General features: G+C 39.1%; 1 protein-coding gene across 2 annotated transcripts in view; it reads right to left on the reverse strand.

Moving 5' to 3' along the window:
* Positions 1 to 1,098: 1,098 nt before the first annotated feature.
* LOC126215388 (phosphoserine aminotransferase) overlaps positions 1,099 to 20,244 on the reverse strand; it is a 122,234-nt gene continuing 103,088 nt past the window's right edge. For both annotated transcript variants that reach the window (XM_049942095.1, XM_049942096.1), the window contains exons 8-10: positions 11,441 to 11,593; positions 10,727 to 10,834; positions 1,099 to 1,514 (exon numbers count right to left, since the gene is read on the reverse strand). In XM_049942095.1, coding sequence (XP_049798052.1) covers positions 1,406 to 1,514; positions 10,727 to 10,834; positions 11,441 to 11,593 — 370 coding nt within the window. In that variant the 3' untranslated portion in view covers positions 1,099 to 1,405. The remainder of the gene's footprint in view (positions 1,515 to 10,726; positions 10,835 to 11,440; positions 11,594 to 20,244) is intronic.

Genomic DNA, 20,244 nt, shown 5'->3' on the forward strand with positions numbered 1-20,244 from the left:
CCAATGAATTTTTTAGTGGACTAAAATTGTTTTGTACTTAACAGTGCTTGGAAGTCTTTTGATGATCAGGGGCGATTTTTTTCCAAGGTTTTTTTTTTTTTGAAATAATAATATTTATACAAACATTAATAAGATATGGCAGACTACTGATGTCTCACAAAGGGATAGAATGGCTGGTCATACTTACCTTCCGGTACCAATAGCCACCATTTAAAATTTTATAATTTACAGTTTCCTCAAGTAAAATTGCCACGGCAGACTACTGATTCATTCTTACAGACCCAATCATCAGTCGCTGCATAGTGTGGTGTATAGCCTAGATTAATTTCCAAGTCAGAAACAGGAAAGTCACTCCAAAGAATAAATAAATAAATGCTTGTGCAAATTTAAGGATAATTTAGTATAAGGGGCAATCAAAAAGTTGCTGTTCGAATGCCTACAGTCCAGATTCGGTATGCCAATCAGGCAAAATCACCATGACCTTTGAGGCAATCATCCCACTGATATACCAGGTTGGGAAAACAATGTGTCCTGCTGTGTGACAAAGTCTGTAGATACCTGTTACTCATCCTCGTGCAACAGGCATTATATTCCTTTCAAGACTTTTTAAGGGACTGAAGGCACGATAATTGTGCGGGGAGAGATCAGTACTACAGGGCGAGTGCTCAAGTATCTTCTGTGTTGTGACATTTGCGATATGGGGACGTGCGGTGTCACGAAGCAGCAGCACCCCTTGTCGTAGCTTTCCCTGAAGTTTAACCTTAATTGCACACACATTCTTCATTCTCTGATGGTTGCCTGCAGGTTGTTTTCCTTCAGCAGCCAAGAAAAGAATAACATTGCCGTAGTTCATGTTTCCACATTTACCGCATGCACGTTGCAGGGACACAAATGCACACTAATCCCTTGCCTTCGCATCACCCTTGCCTTCATGTCACTGCTTATATATACACAACGGAGTCTCACTATGTTGCAGTGCATATGTTGCAGCAGTGCCCTCAAATCAAAAGTTTTTGACCATCCCTTGTATCTAAAATACAAGTGTTAGCTATCCACTATCAGTTGGAATCAGAGATAAATGAACGGAAATAATCTAGATAAGTGTAACATGTTCTCTTTATTGTCTAGCAGACTATGCAAATAAAAATACAGAAGTTTGATGGACTTGTCTTGTACAAAGTCAAAGGAATGAGCTGAAATTACCAGTTACTTGGTTGAAGGATGAGAGAGAGCGGGAAGTAATGGGTCGTCTCACAAACACATTTACTTCGTAAATGAGTCTTTAGCTGCCCTTGTTACATCTGGATGCAACTTTCACCATCTCAAATATAAATATCGCAGCATGAAATCGGAAGGTATTGTGCACACATTTCATATAGTAGCAGTCAGTTGTCTCGAGCAGCTTTCACTTTTTTGCATGCTCCTTCTGGAAGTCAGTCATGTACTTTATTAAGGCTTCTACTTCATCCATGGTGATCGCGTTATACAGTGATGCCCGGATGCCACCTACAGACCTGTAAAAAGAGCATGTGAATAGGTGAAATAACAGGAACATCTTGAGAAAATTGACCTTATTTTTATGGACCTAAAAACTTACAGGTAGATAAAATGGCTCCATGTAGACACACAAGAAAAGTAAAAAAAAACTAATCTCATTTTCAAAACTTTTGGCTTTTTCCTCAGGAAGGAAAGATTATTAAGAATAACAGAAAAATAAAAATGGGGAGGATTGTGTTCATTCTCTCATCCACCGTGTTCCACTGATTGCACCGAGAAGGAGAACTCCCCAGTGTCTGTGTCAGATAAAGCATACAACAGGAGGTCACTAGTATCTCTCCATAATTAATTAAAATAGCACTGTAATTAAATTAAATTAAAAAAAAGTACTACAGTGCATTTGCAAAGTTTCTCCGCAGTGGCGAACTCTGTGTGTCTCTGTGTGTCTCGCCTTGTGGGGTGCGTAATGTTGGCAGCACATTTATGTCGCTGTATAACCTAGGGTTTTGGATTCACTGCCAGTGGCTGCAGTTATGTTGGGAGACAGGATTCATATTATTACAATAAAAACAATGATATTTATTAATCACAATTAAATAGGTGCTGGAAATATTTTCCTCTTTCTTTGAGGCATAGTCCAACACATTTACACTTACTGGCAAATGCCTTTACCAATGTTTCACTTGTAATCGAATGTGGATAATCAATTACTGCTATCTCAAGTTCATATATTGTCTTTGGGTTATTTACATACACAAATGTTTTAGTCACACCTCAAAGAAAATAGTCAGGTGGAGACAGATATGGTGAGCACAGGGGCCAGAGACCTTTTGTAATTATTCTGTCTCCAAAGATATCATATAGAAGTAAGAGAGACTGGTGTGCCATATTAGTAGTAGTGTTGTCTTGTTGGAAAATGACTGATCTCATTTTCGTTCAGCAGAGCAATAAATGGATACATTATCTGGGAACAATAGACATCGAAAGTGACGGTAGTATCGAAAAAGATTGGCCCTATAATTTGTGCTCCAATTTTCTCTGCATGCAATGGTGCTTCTCTTGAAGCATGTGGATTTTCTGATGACCAAATCTGTGAATTTTGGGAATTAATGAAGCCGGATAGGTGAAATCGTGCCTCATAAGTCAAAAAGGTTTGATCTAAAACACCAACACCATGTTAGTTAACAAATCATTGAAATCATTCACAATAAGCTATTTGTTTCACATGGTCCATACAACGTAACTGTTGCACAGCAGTAATTTTATATGGATACATTCCCAATCCTTTGGTTACAGCCTTATTTGCTGTTGTACGAGAGACTTTAGCCTGCCTGATAATCTCATCACTGATATTTTCAGGCTCCGCAAAGTGATGTCCAAAATGTCATTAAGCTTCTGTTCTATTAAAATTGTGGGCCTACCATTTCGAGGGCATCATGAACTGAACCTTTTGTCTGGAATTTGTGAATTAAATAATGTAGTGTCACGATGCGGACACCTCAAAGCAGGAAATCGCAATCTAAATTGCCGCCTCGTATGCTCCGTAAAGTTTCCTCCGGCACAGAAAACCTCTTCCACTAAATATGCTCTCTCTGCAATAGTAAGCATTCTCACTACAATCAGCTTTTTTTACACAAGGACTAGCCGATAGTTAACAGCTACAATGCACACACAACACTACTATCCGCACCCTACCATGGAACACGTGCAGGTGAGACTTAACATGCAGCCAACCATACACACCCCACAAGGCGAGACACACGAGGCTCGCCAGTGCAGAGAGGCTTTGTAGATGCACAGTACTGTAATAGAAGTATAGTAATCTAATATATAAAAATGAATATTTGTTTGTAAGTTTCCTATGCATTTTTATACTGTTCATCTGATTACAATGAAATGTTGGTGAGTTGTGAACAACCCATGTTCGCTTCTGTAGGGTTAAGAAGCAACTAGGAATCATAAGGTTGGGGACGACATAGAAGCATAACCAGCAACATCTGGAGCAATTTAAATCACATTTTGAATATACATAACTCATTATTTGTATGAAAATATTGTGGGGATCATTAGTCATGTCCCTTTTCAACCATGTCAACAATACAAACAATACAATGATTCAACAACTAGCTGAGTGGCTCCAATCAACAAAAAGATGCAAGAATAGAGACTTAAGTGGTATGGACTCATGATATGGACACCACCTACATTGGCTCAGCCTCTCATCTCGCTATCAAAGGCCAAAGACAATGCGGAAAACCTAAATTATAAATAAACACATATCAAACATCAAGAAGCCTAAATCCACAAGAAGTGTTAGATTTTAAGAAACAGCGAGCATTCAGCCGAAAAGCAGGTACCACTACAGTGGGATGGCTCTAAGCAAAGGAGGAGGAGGTTGATGATGATGATGATGATGATGATGATCATGATCATGATGATGATGATGATGATCATGATCATGATCATGATCATGATCATGATCATGATCATGATCATGATCATGATCATGATCATGATCACGATATACCCCAAGGGGAGGGGGTGAGATGAGAAGACATGACATCAAATACTCAATAATGAAATCCATAATTTTTGGGGTCGCTAGACTTCTTGGTAACAATCATGATGATGATTCAGCCAGAGTTGTGGGAGGGTGCAGGGGAGAGGGCTGTAATAACAGAATATCTCTGTAATATCTGTAGGAATTTCTACCAAAATTGTTACACCTATCACTTGCTACGTCGAAAAATTTACTGTGTCAGTAAGGTGCCACTATGGCTGAGGGTCTGCATTGAAAATTCTACACAGCTGATACAAAAAGAAGACTACCTTCAGCAGGAAGTGTCTGCAACCATTTTATCTCTAACGGATGTGAATGACTCTAGGCAAAATTTGACATAACATTTACACAAAGGTACAAAAAAAAAAATTAAGATAATTTTGTTAAGTATTTTTCTTTATACAGACAACAGCTTAATTCACCAACAGAAAAAATATAAACTGCTCAACAAGGTAGGAGAACATGACTTTGGGCAACCACCATACTACATCGAGTAATAATTGAGGACTGGATATGTTATCAAATTATATAGCTTTATCTTTCACATATTAAGTATATGACAAAACATCGTTACATTGTCAGTCATTTACATAATAAAGAACTGAAATGTCCAACAGATGTTAAAAACAAAGAGGAAACAAGCACTCATCCTGACATCATCTTTCCATAACGTGTATGCCCTCTGCAAGTGTTTACCATTGCCTGGCACCAATGTGGCATGCTCCGTATAAGTCTACAGAGGTAACCCTGTGGCATCCATTCACATTTTTCAATGAAAGCCCACAAGAATACTCAGAGAGTCTGCAGTGGAACAGAATGATGAAAATGTCTGTCGAGCGTGTCCCACATTCGCACGATGGGGCTTAGTTAGGGGCTCACCACCAGCTACTCCATTACTTCACTGTCAAGGCTTCTGAAGACATCACCTTCTAACAGCCACCACATAGGCCCTCGCATCAGATGGGATTGAGGACCAGTACCATATGCGGCATCCACCACATGATGCAACAGAATTTGTTCAATGCGTTGTCTAGCAGTAAGGTGATCACGGACAATGATAAGATCCGTACGGCTTTCGACACTGAAGCCTTTCCACACCGTCACAGAACCTTGGAAATCTGATAATTTCCTGGATGACATTTGGGAGGTACCACTCACTACAGCTCTCCTGGCCATTATCTTGCATCAGAAGATATCTGGACTCGGCTACGAATAACACGTTTCACCAGTGAGGAAGTTGCCAGTTGATGTGTGAATGTCAGAACTGAAGTTAGCCAGCAAGATGATGTCGTGTCAAGCGTGGTATTCGAAGAAGACATCTGGGTCATACGGTCCTCTCTTGTAACCTATTCATTACAGTCTGATCAGACACAGTGGCTCCGACGGTCCTTCAGAGATTGTGTTACAGTGCTCTGGCGGTAGCCGTATGCTGCCACAATGTAGAGATAGCCAGATATCTGCCTTCGTGTAGGGTTGTAATGCATTGGCAACACTGTCCAACTGGTCACGTGTACTGACCTGTCTCCCTGTAGCGTGTCTTCAACCTGTGGATGACACATCGAGGACCATGGGCATTTGCAGCAACATGACCAAAAGCTCATCCTTTTTGTATCAAACAGAGTGCCATTGCAACTTGCACTGCATTAAGATGTCATATTGCACGTGCTTTGCTGAGTAAAATGTCCACAAATGACAACTGCCATATGTGTACTTCACTAGAAAACACTGGGACACCAGTTCTCACTTCCTCCTGAAGGGTCACCTGACACTGTAATCTACGACACAGCTGACAGAAGGCAAATGATTTTAATTGTTCTATACATTAAAAGTGAAGATCTCAAGACATTCAATAAGACCACAGGTACTGCCTGTATCAAAATATATTTAATGTACCAGACATTATTTCATGTGTTCCCCTAATTCCTCTGAACAGGGGAGTTGTCAATCATTGAACTGACACTGTAAACAATATGATACTGATGTCTCTAAAAGTAAGACTTAATTGATTGTGTTCTGGGGAGAAGATTCATTTGGAACTAAAACCACTGAGGACAACATGATATTGACCATTGCTCAAATGTGTGAGACCCACAAAAAAAGGCCAACAAAGGATACTGAATGTATACAAAGGAAGGTAACACAGATGGTGACAAGTTGGTTTGACACGTGGGAGAGTGTCACGGAAATGCCAAACAACCTGAACTGGCAGTCACTTGACAATACACACCAACTACCATACTTAAAATGTTTAAAGAAACAGCATTACCTGTGACGAATATAGGAATATACTACGGCCCCCTACATGTACTCTGGCAGAGACTGCAAATACAAGATTAGACAAGTTGGTTTGGCACATGGGAGAGTGTCATGGAAATGCCAAACAACCTGAACTGAAAGTCACCTGGCAATACACACCAACTACCATACTTAAAATGTTTAAAGAAACAGCATTACCTGTGATGAATATAGGAATATACTACGTCCCTCTACACATACCTCCCACAGAGACCACAAATACGAGATTAGACTAATTACCCAGTGTGCACAGCTATTTAACCTGTCATTTTTCTATTGCTCCATGTGTGAATGGAAAAGGAAGAAACCTTAATAAGTGGTACAATAGAAAGTATCCTCTGTCAAACATGATGCAGTATGCTATGGTATGCAGAACATGTCTGTAGAGAATTTTGGAACATTATTCTAAAAAGAAATAAAGCTCTACATGAACTTGCTGACTGTGGAAATTGTGTCAAGATTCATAATAGACAAAGCAAGAAGATATGCAAATAAATTTATAGAAACACTAGGTAACAAAACCAGAATTGCCCATGAACTCATTTTCCCAATTTTCTATTAGGAAAAAAATACAAAAAAAAGCTGTTTTTGTAGTAAAGTGTGAAAAATGTATTCATGAAAACACCTTTCAAATTAAAAACCACTCATACAAATAAACATGCATACTGTACAAATGTAAATACAGCTACATCATGTGACTACAATATGATTTTGTAAATGTGTTTATAGTAATGCCTCTTCATAGCTCTATAGATGACTCTCATTTTCGCCTACAGCCATTTGCACTTCACAATTGGAAGCTGACAAAAGTGCTGCCAGGTGTCGTGTATTTCCTTAAGTTGACTCAACTGTACAAGTGTTTTAATAAAAAATACAAATGTATTAAAACTTCACATATGATGAGGCATTTTTTCATGTATCTCAGAATTTATGATGTCATATCTCTTGAACTATTTGTCATGCAATGATACGTGTGTGTATTTTATTTTATTTACACATCAAGTTCCGGCCCATGAGGAGACTCTTCAGTTTCAATTTGAAAGCATGTGGATTAATGGTAAGATTTTTGGATTCTTGTGGTAGCTTACTGAAAATGGATGCAGCAGTACGCTGCACACCTTTCTGCACAACAGTTAAGGAAGTCTGAGCCAAATGCAGGTTTGATTTCTGCTGCGTATTATTCTTGGGAATAAGCTGATATTGTTAACAAGAAATATATATATTGAGAGGCCAATGTCAAAATACCCCAGACAACTGAACAGGGGTCGACAAGAGGTTCACAAACTTACACCATTTATTGCCCAAACTGTCTGTTTCTGAGCCAGAAATATCCATAATATAATACCATATGACGTAAGCAAATGAAAATAAGCAAAGTAGACTAATTTTCATGTTGAACAATCACTTACTTCAGATACCGTTCGAATAGTAAAAATGGCAGTATTAAGTCTCCGAACAAGATGCTGAATGTGGGCTTTTCACAACAGTTTACTGTCTATCTGAATACCTAGAAATTTGAATTGTTCAGTTTCACTAATCATATGCCCATTCTGTGAAATTAAAATGTTGGGTTTTGCACACAACATATTTTACTACCAAGCTTGTGTCATCAGCAAACAGAAATATTTTGGAGTTCCCTGTAATACTAGAGGGTATCATTTATATAAATAAGGAACAGGACTGGTCCCAACACTGATCCCTGGGGCACCCCCCATTTGACTGTACCCGACTCAGACCCCACATCACAGCCATTCACAACACTGTGAATAATAACCTTCAACAGCATATGTGGATACTGCCTGTGAAATATGTTGCGAGCAGAGTTAATAGTAAGAAGAAATAAATTTAAATGTCATGCATAATGCAGCACTTTCACGCATCTCAGTGTTTACATGTGGTATCATGAGATAGCTTTGTAAATGCGTTTAGGAGAAATGTGGTACCATCTGTGAAATTTATTGTGAAACAGTTAGTAGCATAGAAGTGATACATTTAAATATCATGCATGATGTGGCAGTTTTTCATGCATCTCATTGTTCATGACGTCACATCTCCTGAACTGTGATAGGTAGGTGTTTCTTACCCCCGCATCAATTGTTGCCGGTCAGTCATGTATTTATACACCATGTCTGGTTGAAATCAGTCCAGTTGTTTAGTAGAAGATGTGGAACATACACACACACACATAAATCCATACATCCATTTTTATAATATGTATGGATTATAGAAAGAGAAGAGGATGTAGATTAAGATGAGATAGGAATACAGTGAGAAGTTGAAACACAGAGTAGATGATATTCTATCAGAGCTGCAGATATCCTTGGGAGCACCAGCTCTGTCAAAACTACTCCACCTGGTGTGCGAGATGAGGGAAATACTGTCATACTTAAAGAAGAATGTAATAATTCCAATTCCAGAGAAAGAAGATGCTGTCAGGGATGAATATTACAAATTATCAGTTTAATAAGTCATGGTTGCAAAAATACTAACACAGATTATTTACAGATGAATGGAAAAACTGGTAGAAGCCAACCTCGGCGAAGATCAGTCTGAATTTTGGGGAAATGTAGGAACACGCAAGGCAATACTGAACCTACAACTTATCTTGGAAGATAGTTTGAAGAAAGACAAATTACATTTATAGCTTTTGTAGATTTGCATAAAGCTTTTGACAATGTCCACTGGAATACCCTCTCTGAAATTCTGAAGGTAGCAGGGGTAAAATACAGGGGGCAAAAGGTTATATACAACTTGTACAGAAACCATGCAGTAGCTGTAACGGTTGAGGAGCATGAAAGAGAAGCGATGGTTAAGAAGGGAGTGAGACAGGGTTGTAGCCTATCCCTAACATTATTCAGTGCGTTCAATGAGCAATCGGTAAAGGCAACCAAAGAAAAATATGGAGGAGGAATTACAGTTCAGGGACAAGAAATTAAAAAAAATAGGTTTAATGACAACATTGTGATTCTGTCAGAGTCAACAAAGGCCTTGGAAGAGCAATTGAATGGTATGGACAGTGTCTTGAAAAGAGTTTACAAGATGAACATCAACAAAAGCAAAAAGAGGATAATGGCATGTAGTTGAATTAAATCAGTTGCTGCTGAAGGAATCAGATTAGAAATTGAGACACTAAAAGCGGTAGATGAGTTTTGCTATTTGGTCAGTAAAATGGCCGATGATGGCTGAAGCAGGGAGAATATACAATGTGGACTAGCAACAGCAAAGAAAGCATTTCTGAAGTAGAAAAATTTGTTAACCTTGAATGAACATTTAAGTGTCTGGAAGTCTTTTCTGAAGGTATTCGTATAGAGTGTAGCCTAGGATGGAACTGAAATGTTGACAATAAACAGTTCAGACACAAAGAGAATAGAAGCTTTAGAAATATGGTGCTACAGAAGAATGCTGAATGTCAGTGGGATAGGGCATGTAACCAATGAGGAGGTGCCGAATAGAACTGCGGAGAAAAGAAATCACCTCTTGACTAAAAAAAGGTATCACCTAATAGAACATATTCTGAGACATCAAGGACTCACCAGTTTAGTACTGGAGGGCAGTGTGGAGGTAAACATACCAGCAGGAGACCCTGAGATGAATACAGTAAGCAGACTGAGAAGGATGTCCTGCCGATACTGGGCAACAGTCTAACCTATATGGAAATATATGTAATGGATACACGAGTACAGGTCACAGACACATAGTTGACAACATATGGACGTTTGCTTCTGGTCATGAGTCTTGCACAGATAGCCAAAGGCAACCACTCACTATAAGCAAGAAATATGGGTTTGAGTACCAGTCCGGCACAAATTTTCATTGTCGTCATCCCATTCTACAGCTGATGGTTGTCCTTATTTGCAATCACAAACACATTTCATGTATGAGAAGGATGTAGGCTGCAGCAGTTATTTGGAGATAAAGGGCCTTGCACATGATAGAGTAGCATGGAGAGATGCATCAAACCAGTCTTCAGACTGAAGGCCACAACAACAACATAACAAGTAAAATGCCATAAGACTGTGCCTCCTCCAGCAGTTCTTAAGAAGAATGAATGTCCAAATAATTGCAATAACAGCTGCTTTAAAAAGAAGAATTACAAACTACTATACAGCAGCCCACACAGAAAATACAACAGTGTGGCAAGAGCTGGCTATTGAAAGAAAGCAATGAAGAATAATTAAGTTTGCATGGGCAAAAATTGAGAATGGACATCACTTACGCTCCAAATAAGTTTTAATTTATATGCAGACCAGTAGAAAACATGGAAAGATAATTAGTGAACATAGAACAAGCTTAAAATCTACTGAGTAGAGTCCAGAAGTGGAAGAAAGATAATGCATAACTGTGCTAAAACTACTATGACACTAGACTCCTCACCTGTGGCCCTTCAGTTGTTGCATGCCCCTCTCCTCAGCACCTTCCAGGAATTTCTTCTCCAAAGCTGCATCTCCACCAGCTATTCTGAATGGCACATTCATGCGGCTTCTGTAAACAGAAAAATTGGAATAATTACACCAACATTATCTTTTCTATGACTTTCAAAGGTTATTTCTATATGAAGAAGTTTCAGGTTGTTAGCCTATTGTCAGTTCAATATCAAGATGCTTCTTTTAAAACTTTTGGGCTGAGACGCTGTAAATTGATAGATAAAATTGTTATCTAATGTCTCATCTCTGCCTGTGGAGGATTATCTTCAGAAATGAAAGACAATAAACTGCATAGAATGTAGGAGTTGAGTCAGAGATCAGCAGTCTGTTACTACCTCCCATTCTGCCATCTCAAATATAGCTTGCCACCACCCTCACTTATAATATGCTACAAGTGCATATGCTTTTAATAATAACAACAATAAAATGACTCTTGGTGGAGGATATATCAAAGGTAATGAACGTTTGAAAGTGTAAACTTCTGAAATAAAGTTGTTAGAAAAAGAGTGGCAGTTTATATTGAATCTCCTCGTAACTGTATGGCAATCAATGATGTTAGTATTTAATCCATAACTGGACTTGTTCCTGATCCCTGAGGACTCTCGTTCATGATGGAATTCACAGAACACAATGAATGAATGAATGAACAGACTGCCAGACTTACCTGCAGTGTTCAGCAACAGGCAGGCTGTAGAAGCCAGCAGAGCTGTTGACAACCTCATAGACGCGGCGACTCTTCTGCTGGGCTTGCTGACCCATTGCTGCTGCCCCTCCTTGCTTCTTAATCCATTGTAAGTAGAGTCCCATAATGTAAATTCTGTAATATAATTGAAATTTACCTATATATGTATTGTTTTTTGTTTGTGTCTGTAAATACTATTAGTCAAAATACTAGACAGAAAATAAAATTATATCAGGAATGATAAGTGCTCATGATACTCAGTGCCCACTACTGTTGGTGGAAACACTTAAAAGAAGATGATTTTACTCCTAGCTTTCAGAATTTTTTTCAGGTGGGAGGGGGGGGGGGGGCGTTTGGTTGGAGGAGGAGGTTTGAAACCGGGGAAAGTTACTCCAATTGCAGGTTGACAGCAATCCGCCTGTTGTTCTAAAGAATGTGTAGTTCTGAAAGTTACTAGTACTTTTTATACTGTAAATGTTTCTGTTGGCAAAACTAGAACTGTGCTTCTTAAATACAGGGTGTTTCAAAAAGGATATACATATTACAAAGTATTATTTTGTCCAAACTATCGATCACTGCACGTCGGCTCGGCTATTGGAGAAATGAATACACAGTCTAGTTTATATTAGTAGCCACCAGATGTCAGTTGTCTTCTGTTTTGCTTGGTAACCATCATATGTTTAAAATGGCTTCTCTGGAGAAGAAATCATTTTGTGTTCTTGAGTTTGCGAAGTGCAATTCCATGATTACAGTGCAAAGACGTTTCAGGTTGAGTTACAAAATTGATCCTCTGAATGGGTGTAACATTCATAGATGGAGATGGTATTGACAGTTTCTAGAAACAGGGTGTGTATGTAAAGGAAAGAGTCCTGGCTGCCCTCGTCTTCCTGAAGAAAATGTTGCACGAATTCAAACTGCTTTCCAACATAGTCCTTCAAAATCAACTTGTCATGCCAGTAGAGAGTTACAACTGCCTACAACAACAATTTGGTGTGTTTTGAGACATTGGTTGGTTATGAAGCCGTACAAGTTACAGCTGTTACAAGCACTGCGTCCTGAAGACAAACGCAAACGTGTGGCATTTTGTAATGAGATTCCTGATGCTATTGACAATGATAATACTTTCACACAACCCATCGTGTTCAGTGATGAAGCAACTTTCCATGTTAGGAGTCAGGTAAAAAACACAATGTTTGAATTTGGGGCCTAAAAAACCCACATGCAGCCATTGATTATGTATGAGATTCACCCAAAGTCAATGTGTTTTGTGCGATATTCTGATCATCTGTTTACAACATGGAAACATGGTTAACAGTCAGCAGTATCTTGCTGTTACAAAACTGGTTGTTTCTGAGACTGCACAAAGACAACTTTATTTTTCAACAAGATGGGGTACCCCCTCACTGGAGTCACCAAGTACATGAATACCTGAATGAAACTCTACCCGAGCTGTTGGACTGGTCATCAAGGAATTAGCAACTTAGCATGTTTCAGCTGGGCTCGACGGTCATTGGATTTGACACCCTCTGACTTCTTCCTGTGGGGTTTCATTAAAGACAACGTTTATGTACCACCACTCCCACAGAACCTGGAAGAGTTGAGGTACCGGATCCGTACTGCCATAACATTAGTGATGAAGGACATGCTTGCCTGATTATGGGAGGAATTTGAGTATCGATGTGGTATTGTTTGTGTCACTGATAGAGGACATATTGAACATCTGTAATCTGAACTTAAGAGGTTCGTAAATATGTGTGTAAAGTTTCATATTCGTATGTCTTAAAGTTTAATAAATATATCCATTTGAAATACATATATTCTTTTTGAAACACCCTGTGTAAGTACTTGCCCACACTTCTATATCTTTTTCCATTTTATTCGAGGCACTGCAAACGGTAAGGGCCTAAAGCATACCATCATAAATTTTGATATTCTAGTACATATGCATCTCCTGAAATCTTTTGATCTTATGGCAAACCACTTTACCTGTGTTGTTAGTCCGCATTGCATATATGAAAATTCACAAAAAGCTGTCTCACCAATTTCTATAATATTCACTTCCATATTAGCACAAAGCATAATTTTGTTTCTCTATGCTGCTCAATTGTTATCTAGGGCTATAACAGTATAATGAAAAGGATAGAAGCTACTTACCATATAGCTGAGATGATGAGTTGCAGAAAGGCACAACCAAAAAATTATTGGAAAGTTAGCTTTTGGCCAACAAGGCCTTTGTCGATGTGTGTGTGTGTGTGTGTGTGTGTGTGTGTGTGTGTGTGTGTGTGTGTGTGTGTTTTCTCTGTTTTTGACAAAGGCCTTGTTGGCCGAAAGCTAACTTCCGAACAATCTTTTTGTTGTGCCTTCCTTCAACTCAGCATCTCTGCTACATGGTGAGTAGCAACTATACTTTTCATTATATTGTTACATTCCATCCCGGATTTTCCATTGTTTGTTATCTAGGGTTGCCAACATAATTTAGTGCCTACATCGTGTACATAGTAGTAGTACTGCATACGTGAGGATAGATTGGCACTTTTATCTGAACCTCACGGCACAGAATGTGTTTAATGAAATTGATGGTAATGAGGGCCATGATATTCAGGAATATGTCATAATTGTGAGTATGTAATACATTTAGTATCTATTCTTTATCCTCTGTTCTTAATTTCACATTAATTACAAATGTTGCAACTATCAAAATCAATGCTACTGTCATTAGTCTATGCATGAAAATTTTGTGAATTAACATTAATAATAATAATAATAATAATAATAATAATAATAATAATAATAATAATTCTATATATTAATTAAAATTTCATTTCAAAAAATGAGTAGTTCATTTGTTGTTGAGATCTGGTTAAAAGCAAGTCAAACCTATGACAGTGGTTGTTTGCCTGCAAATTTGATTTCCACAAACATCTATATTTCTCAAAAATTTGCATCTGTGCTTTGCCTTTTATGGTTCTCAGTGCCTCATATGATGTAAGATCAAAAATTAATGGGAATTTTTGCTTTCTTAAGGAATATTTATTTATTCATCATCAACAACTTTGTCCCCTTCAGTGTTATCCCCCTCAAATATAATATACTTGTTCCACAGCTTTTTGCAATCTTGGAAGCATTTCTGAAACTCTCTTTTTGTTATGGTGTTCAGCTCCTTCAGCAATTCTGTTTTTATCTAATCAATGGTGGCAAAACAACACCCTTTCTTGGTCCTCTTCAGCCTCAAAAATACAAAGAAGTCAGAGAGAGCCACGTCCGGCAAATATGGTGGCTGAGACAACACAACAGTTTTGTTTTTTGCAAAAAATAATAATAATAATAAAAAGGAAACAAGCATCGTGGTTCGAGCAGGAGCCTTATCGTGATGCAGTTTCCTTGAGTTGTTTGACACAATTCTGGTTGTTTTCTTCGGATTGCTTCATGCAAATTGTGCATAACTTCCAGGTACTAGTCCTTATTGAGTGTACAACTATAATACAGGAACTCATGATGCAATATCCCATTATGATCAAAGAAAAAAGCAAGAAGAACCTTCACATGTGATTAAACTTGGAAATTTTGCTCGGTCTTGGGGTCTTCAGGTAGTTTTCATTGGGACAATTAAGTCTCGGTTTCAACGTCAAAACCATGCATCCACTTTTTGTCACCTGTTATAAACTTCTTTAGATGTTCTGGATCACTGTCGACTTCATTCTGAAATTCCTGAGCGATGTCCGTGTAACATAGTTGTTGGTTGAAATTCAACAATTTTGGAACAAACTTTGCTGCTACATGTTTCCTGCCCAAAACATTTGAAAAAATTGCTTGTCATGAGCCAAAGGATATCCAACATCATCAGCAACCTGTCTGATGGTAAATAAATGCCCGTCGAGTAGACCAGTTGCCTGGTGCAAGTGTTTTAAGTTGACGCCACTGCGGCGACTTGCGTGTCAATGGGGATGAGATGATGATGATGACGATAAGGACAACACGACACCCAGTCCCTGAGCAAAGAAAATGTCTGACCCAGCTGGGCATCGAACCTGTGCCCATTGGTACGACAGTCTGTCGCGCTCGCCGATCAGCTACCGGGGGCGGGCAGTCTGATGGTGATTTTTCAGAACCACTTTCTTTACTTCTTCCACATTGTCATCAGTAATTGATGTGCTAGGGTGTGCAGGGTAGTCACCATCTTCAATATCTTCTCAATCCTCTTCGAAACATTTAAACCACTCATAAATTCTGGTCTTACTCATAGTAGATTCACCAAAAGCCACAGTCAACATTTCAAATACAGTGCTGCACTTTATTCCATTTTTCAAGCAAAATTTAAAGTAGATTCTTTGATCCACCTCCTTTCAAAGTAAATATTTGCCAAGCACTCGAAAACACATATAATCTTTTCAACTTTCAACAATAAACAAAATATTCAAAACAGCTGAAAATACAACAAAACCATTGAAAATGCAAATGTACACCATGAACATGTGTACCAACAAGATAAATGATTATGAAAATCGGATGTATAAAGTCTGTGAAATTAAAATAATCCTGTTGGTTTTCGATCACATATTGTACAATAAACTGCCTTCCTGTCTATTCTTTTTCTTGTACTGTTCATGCACACTAATGCAAATTTTACCTGTTAATTCTTGCTTTCATCTTGAGCCTTGCCCCACTTCCACATCGTAACTGTGTATAGGAATCCCTGTCTCTTACCAGCAGCATTATTTTTTGTTGACCATTCATTGTCCCCTACTGATTTATTGATGTCTGTGATGCCAATTTCTTCACCTTTGTCTCCACTTGATCTTAAAACAGATTTGTCACACTCAACCTGAGGACCAGATGACCTGTCTCATTCCCTTTACAACTTATCAGTCTTCTGACTTGTTTGAAGTGACCTATCACAAATTCTTCTCTTATGGCAACCTCTTCATCTCAGAGTACCAATTGCAACCTACATCCTCGCTAATTTCCTGAATGTATTCCATTCTCCATCTTCCTCTTCAGTTTTTACCCTGTACAGCTCTCTCTACTACCGAGGAAGTTATTCTCTGATGTCTTACCATATGTCCTCTGTCCTGTCCCTTCTTCTTGTTAGTGTTCAGGAGGTGTCTGCTACACAATATGTGCACCTGCAGCTTACGTCTGTCTTCCAGACTTTGATACAGTTGGAATCCTTGGTACAAAGGATTTAGGAGTGTCATCTGGACAGACTGAACAAACAGTTGGCTGTAGTGGAATTACTGCAGAATCAGTGGTGATGAGATGGATTCAGGAATACAGGGTGGAAAGAAGAGAAGGCAGAGGTTGCTCCAAAAGGTCAAGACCATCAGGAGATCATAGGATTGCTCAATTGGCTCATACAAATAAACAGATGAAGCAGCTGAAATCCGGGCAGCGCTTACAGGCAGAGATCGCTGGAGCAATGAAGGGTACCTAGGAAATGGAAGAAAGCACAGGTCATTCCCATTTTTAAGAACGTCCATAGGACAGGTGCACATAATTATAGGCCTATATCATTGATGGTGATCTGTTGCAGCATTATGGAACATGTTTTATGCTCAAGAATTATGACTTTTTAGAGGACAAAAATCCCCCCTGTAAAAATCAACAAGGATTCTTCAACTAGAGATCTTCCAAAACTCTGCTCACTTTGTTCCTCCGTGAGATCCATAGCACTGTAGACAATGGCACTCAGATTGATGCCGTGTTATCAGGAAGGCATGTGACACTGTCCCGCACTGCTCTTTAGTGAAGAAAATACCAGCTTACCGAGTATTGGAGCAGATTTTCAACTGGATTCAAGGCTGCCCTGCAGATAGAACTCAACAATTTGCTCTTAAAGTAGCAAGATCGACAGATGTAAAGGTAGTTTCTGGTTTACATCTGGTGAGTTGGTATTTCCAAAATGCTCATGCCAAACCTTTGTCAAACTCGGATATATCACCTACTTTCCCCAGTCTACACATGGACATGTTCCCTGATGCTACATGCACTGAGCGTGTGCCTTACTAGAAGTCATTCCTTCCCAGGTGATGATTCTCTTGCCTGGATGGGTTTATACTGATAGTAGGTTGGTGGTCATAATGTTGTGGGTGATCAGTATAAATGATCTAGTGGAAATCATCAGACATTCTTTAAGACTGTTCACAGATGCAGTTGTGTGTATGACAGTAACAATGCCAGAAGGTGGTACTAATCTGCAGAATGACCTGCAGAGGATTGATGAATAGTATAGAACGTGGCAGTCAACCCTGAATGTAAATAAATGTAACATATTGCTTATACTTAGGAAAAGGAATTAATTACTGTACAACTACACTATTGACGACAAATTGCTGGAAACTGTAAAATATCTAGGAGTAACTATCCAGAACGATCTTAAGTGGAATGAATGCATAAAACAAATAGTAGGAAAAGCAGATGCCAGCCTGAGATTCATAGGTAGAATCTTAAGGGTATGCAACTCGGGCACGAAGGAAATGACTAACGATGTGCTTGCACAAACAGGTCTTGAGTATTTGTCATAAATCTTGGATCCTTACCAGGTAAGACTGATAGAAGAGATAGAGAAGTTCTAATGAAGAGTGGCACATTTTGTCACGGGATCGTTTAGACAGCGTGAGAGTGTTACAGAGATGTTCAACAAATTCCAGTGGCAGATACTACAACAGTGAAGTTATGCATCATGGAGAGGTTTACTGCCGGCCGGGTTGGCCGAGCGGTTCTAGGTGCTACAGTCTGGAACCGCGCAACCGCTATGGTCGCAGGTTCGAATCCTGCCTCGGACATGGATGTTTGTGATGTCCTTGGGTTAGCTAGGTTTAAGTAGTTCTAAGTTCTAGGGGACTGGTGACCTCAGAAGTTAAGTCCCATAGTACTCAAAGCCATTTGAGAGGTTTACTATTGAAGTTTCAGGCAATATATTATTTCCACCCACATACATTTCCCAAAATGACCAGAACAAGAAAATTCAAGAAATTAGAGCTAATGAGTTAATACAGCGGCTTACCGACAATCATCCTTTGCGCGTGTCATCTGTGAATGGAACAGGGAAGTGGGAATCAGTGAGTTGTATCAGAAGTATCCTCTGCCACACAACAGTAGATGGTTTGTGGAGTATGGTGTAGATGTAGTGTCACCACAAATCTTTCGGAATGGATCACTGGAGCTGAGTTGGGATCTCGCATTGCCGTGTGTTGTTTATGGCTGACACTGTACAACAGCCAACAGACACTCGTGTGGCATAGAACCAGAGACAGCTGCGACACTGAGCGGTATTCTGTGTTGTTCAGCAATGGTCCTCACTAATGTCCGTGGTTGTCAGTTCGATGCTGACTTCGTGAAAGATGACAGCGAGTAGCAGTTTTTGAGGTCCACACCTCTCCAGTTTCTGGAGTCACGGTGTTGGCAGCTACTGAATATGACAACAACAAAGATTTAGTAATTGTTCAAAGAAGACTTAGTGCTTGCCAGCATGTTGTGGAAATGGTAAACCTGTTGCATACCTCATGACTAGCATATCAAATGGTATATTCCACCAGTATAATGCGAGACCCCTCTCCACATGACAGCTCACATCACAAATGCACTGAGGAATGGATTAATCATTGATTGACTTGCCCAGTCTCCTTATTTTTTACCCACAGAAAATGTGGGTTGATGGCAACATGTATATGCTGCCTGACAAGTAAAGAACCCATTATACATATTCAGGTATCAATGAAACTTTGTGCACATACACACCATCAGTTGGTCCTCAATTATTTGCTGGATGTATTACAATCTCTGTCTTCCTCTACAGTTTTGGCTCTCTACAGCTCCCTTTAGTACCATGGGAGTTATTCCTTGATGTCTTAACAGATGTCCTATCATCTTGTCCCTTCTCCTTCCACATATTCCTTTCCTCTCTGATTCTATGCAGAACCTCCCCATTCCTTATCTTATAAGTCCATCTAATTTTCAACATTCATCTGTAGCACCACATCTGAAATGCTTTGATTCTCTTCTGTTCCAGTTTTCCCACAGTCCATGTTTCACTACCATACAATGCTGTGCTCCAAACGTACATTCTCAGAAATTTCTTCCTCAAATTAAGGCCTATGTTTGATACTAATAGCCTTCTCTTGGCCAGAAATGCCCTTTTTGCCAGTGCTAGTCTACTTTTGATGTCCTCATTGCTCCGTCTGTCATTGGCTATTTTGCTGCCTAGGTAGTACAGTTCCTTAACTTCACCTACTTCATGACCATCAATGGTGACGTTAAGTTTCTCGCTGTTCTCATTTCTGCTACTTCTCATTACTTTTGTTTTTCTTCGATTTACTCCCAATTCATATTTTGTACTTATTAGACTGTTCATTCCATTCAGCAGATCATCTAATTCTTCTTCACCTTCACTCAGAATAGCAATGTCATCAGCAAATCATATCATTGATATTGTTTCACCTTGAATTTTAATCCCACTCCCGAAGCTTTCTTTTATTTCCATGTCTTCGATGTACTGTTTGAACAATAGGAGCAAAAGACTACATCCCTGTCTTACACCCTTTTAAACTGAGCACTTTGTTCATGGTTGTTCACTCTTATTATTCCCTCTCAGTTCTCGTACATATTGTATATTACCCATATTTCCCTGTAGTTTACCCCCATTTTTATCAGAATTTCAAACATCTTGCACCATCTCACACTGTGGAACGTTTTTTCCAGGTTGACAAATCCCGTGAACATGTCTTCATTTTTCTTTAGTCTTGCTTCCATTATCGTCTGCAACATCAGAATTGCCCCTCTGGTGCCTT

Source organism: Schistocerca nitens, chromosome 12 (assembly GCF_023898315.1).
Source record: "Schistocerca nitens isolate TAMUIC-IGC-003100 chromosome 12, iqSchNite1.1, whole genome shotgun sequence".
Classification (NCBI taxonomy): Eukaryota; Metazoa; Arthropoda; class Insecta; order Orthoptera; family Acrididae; genus Schistocerca; species Schistocerca nitens.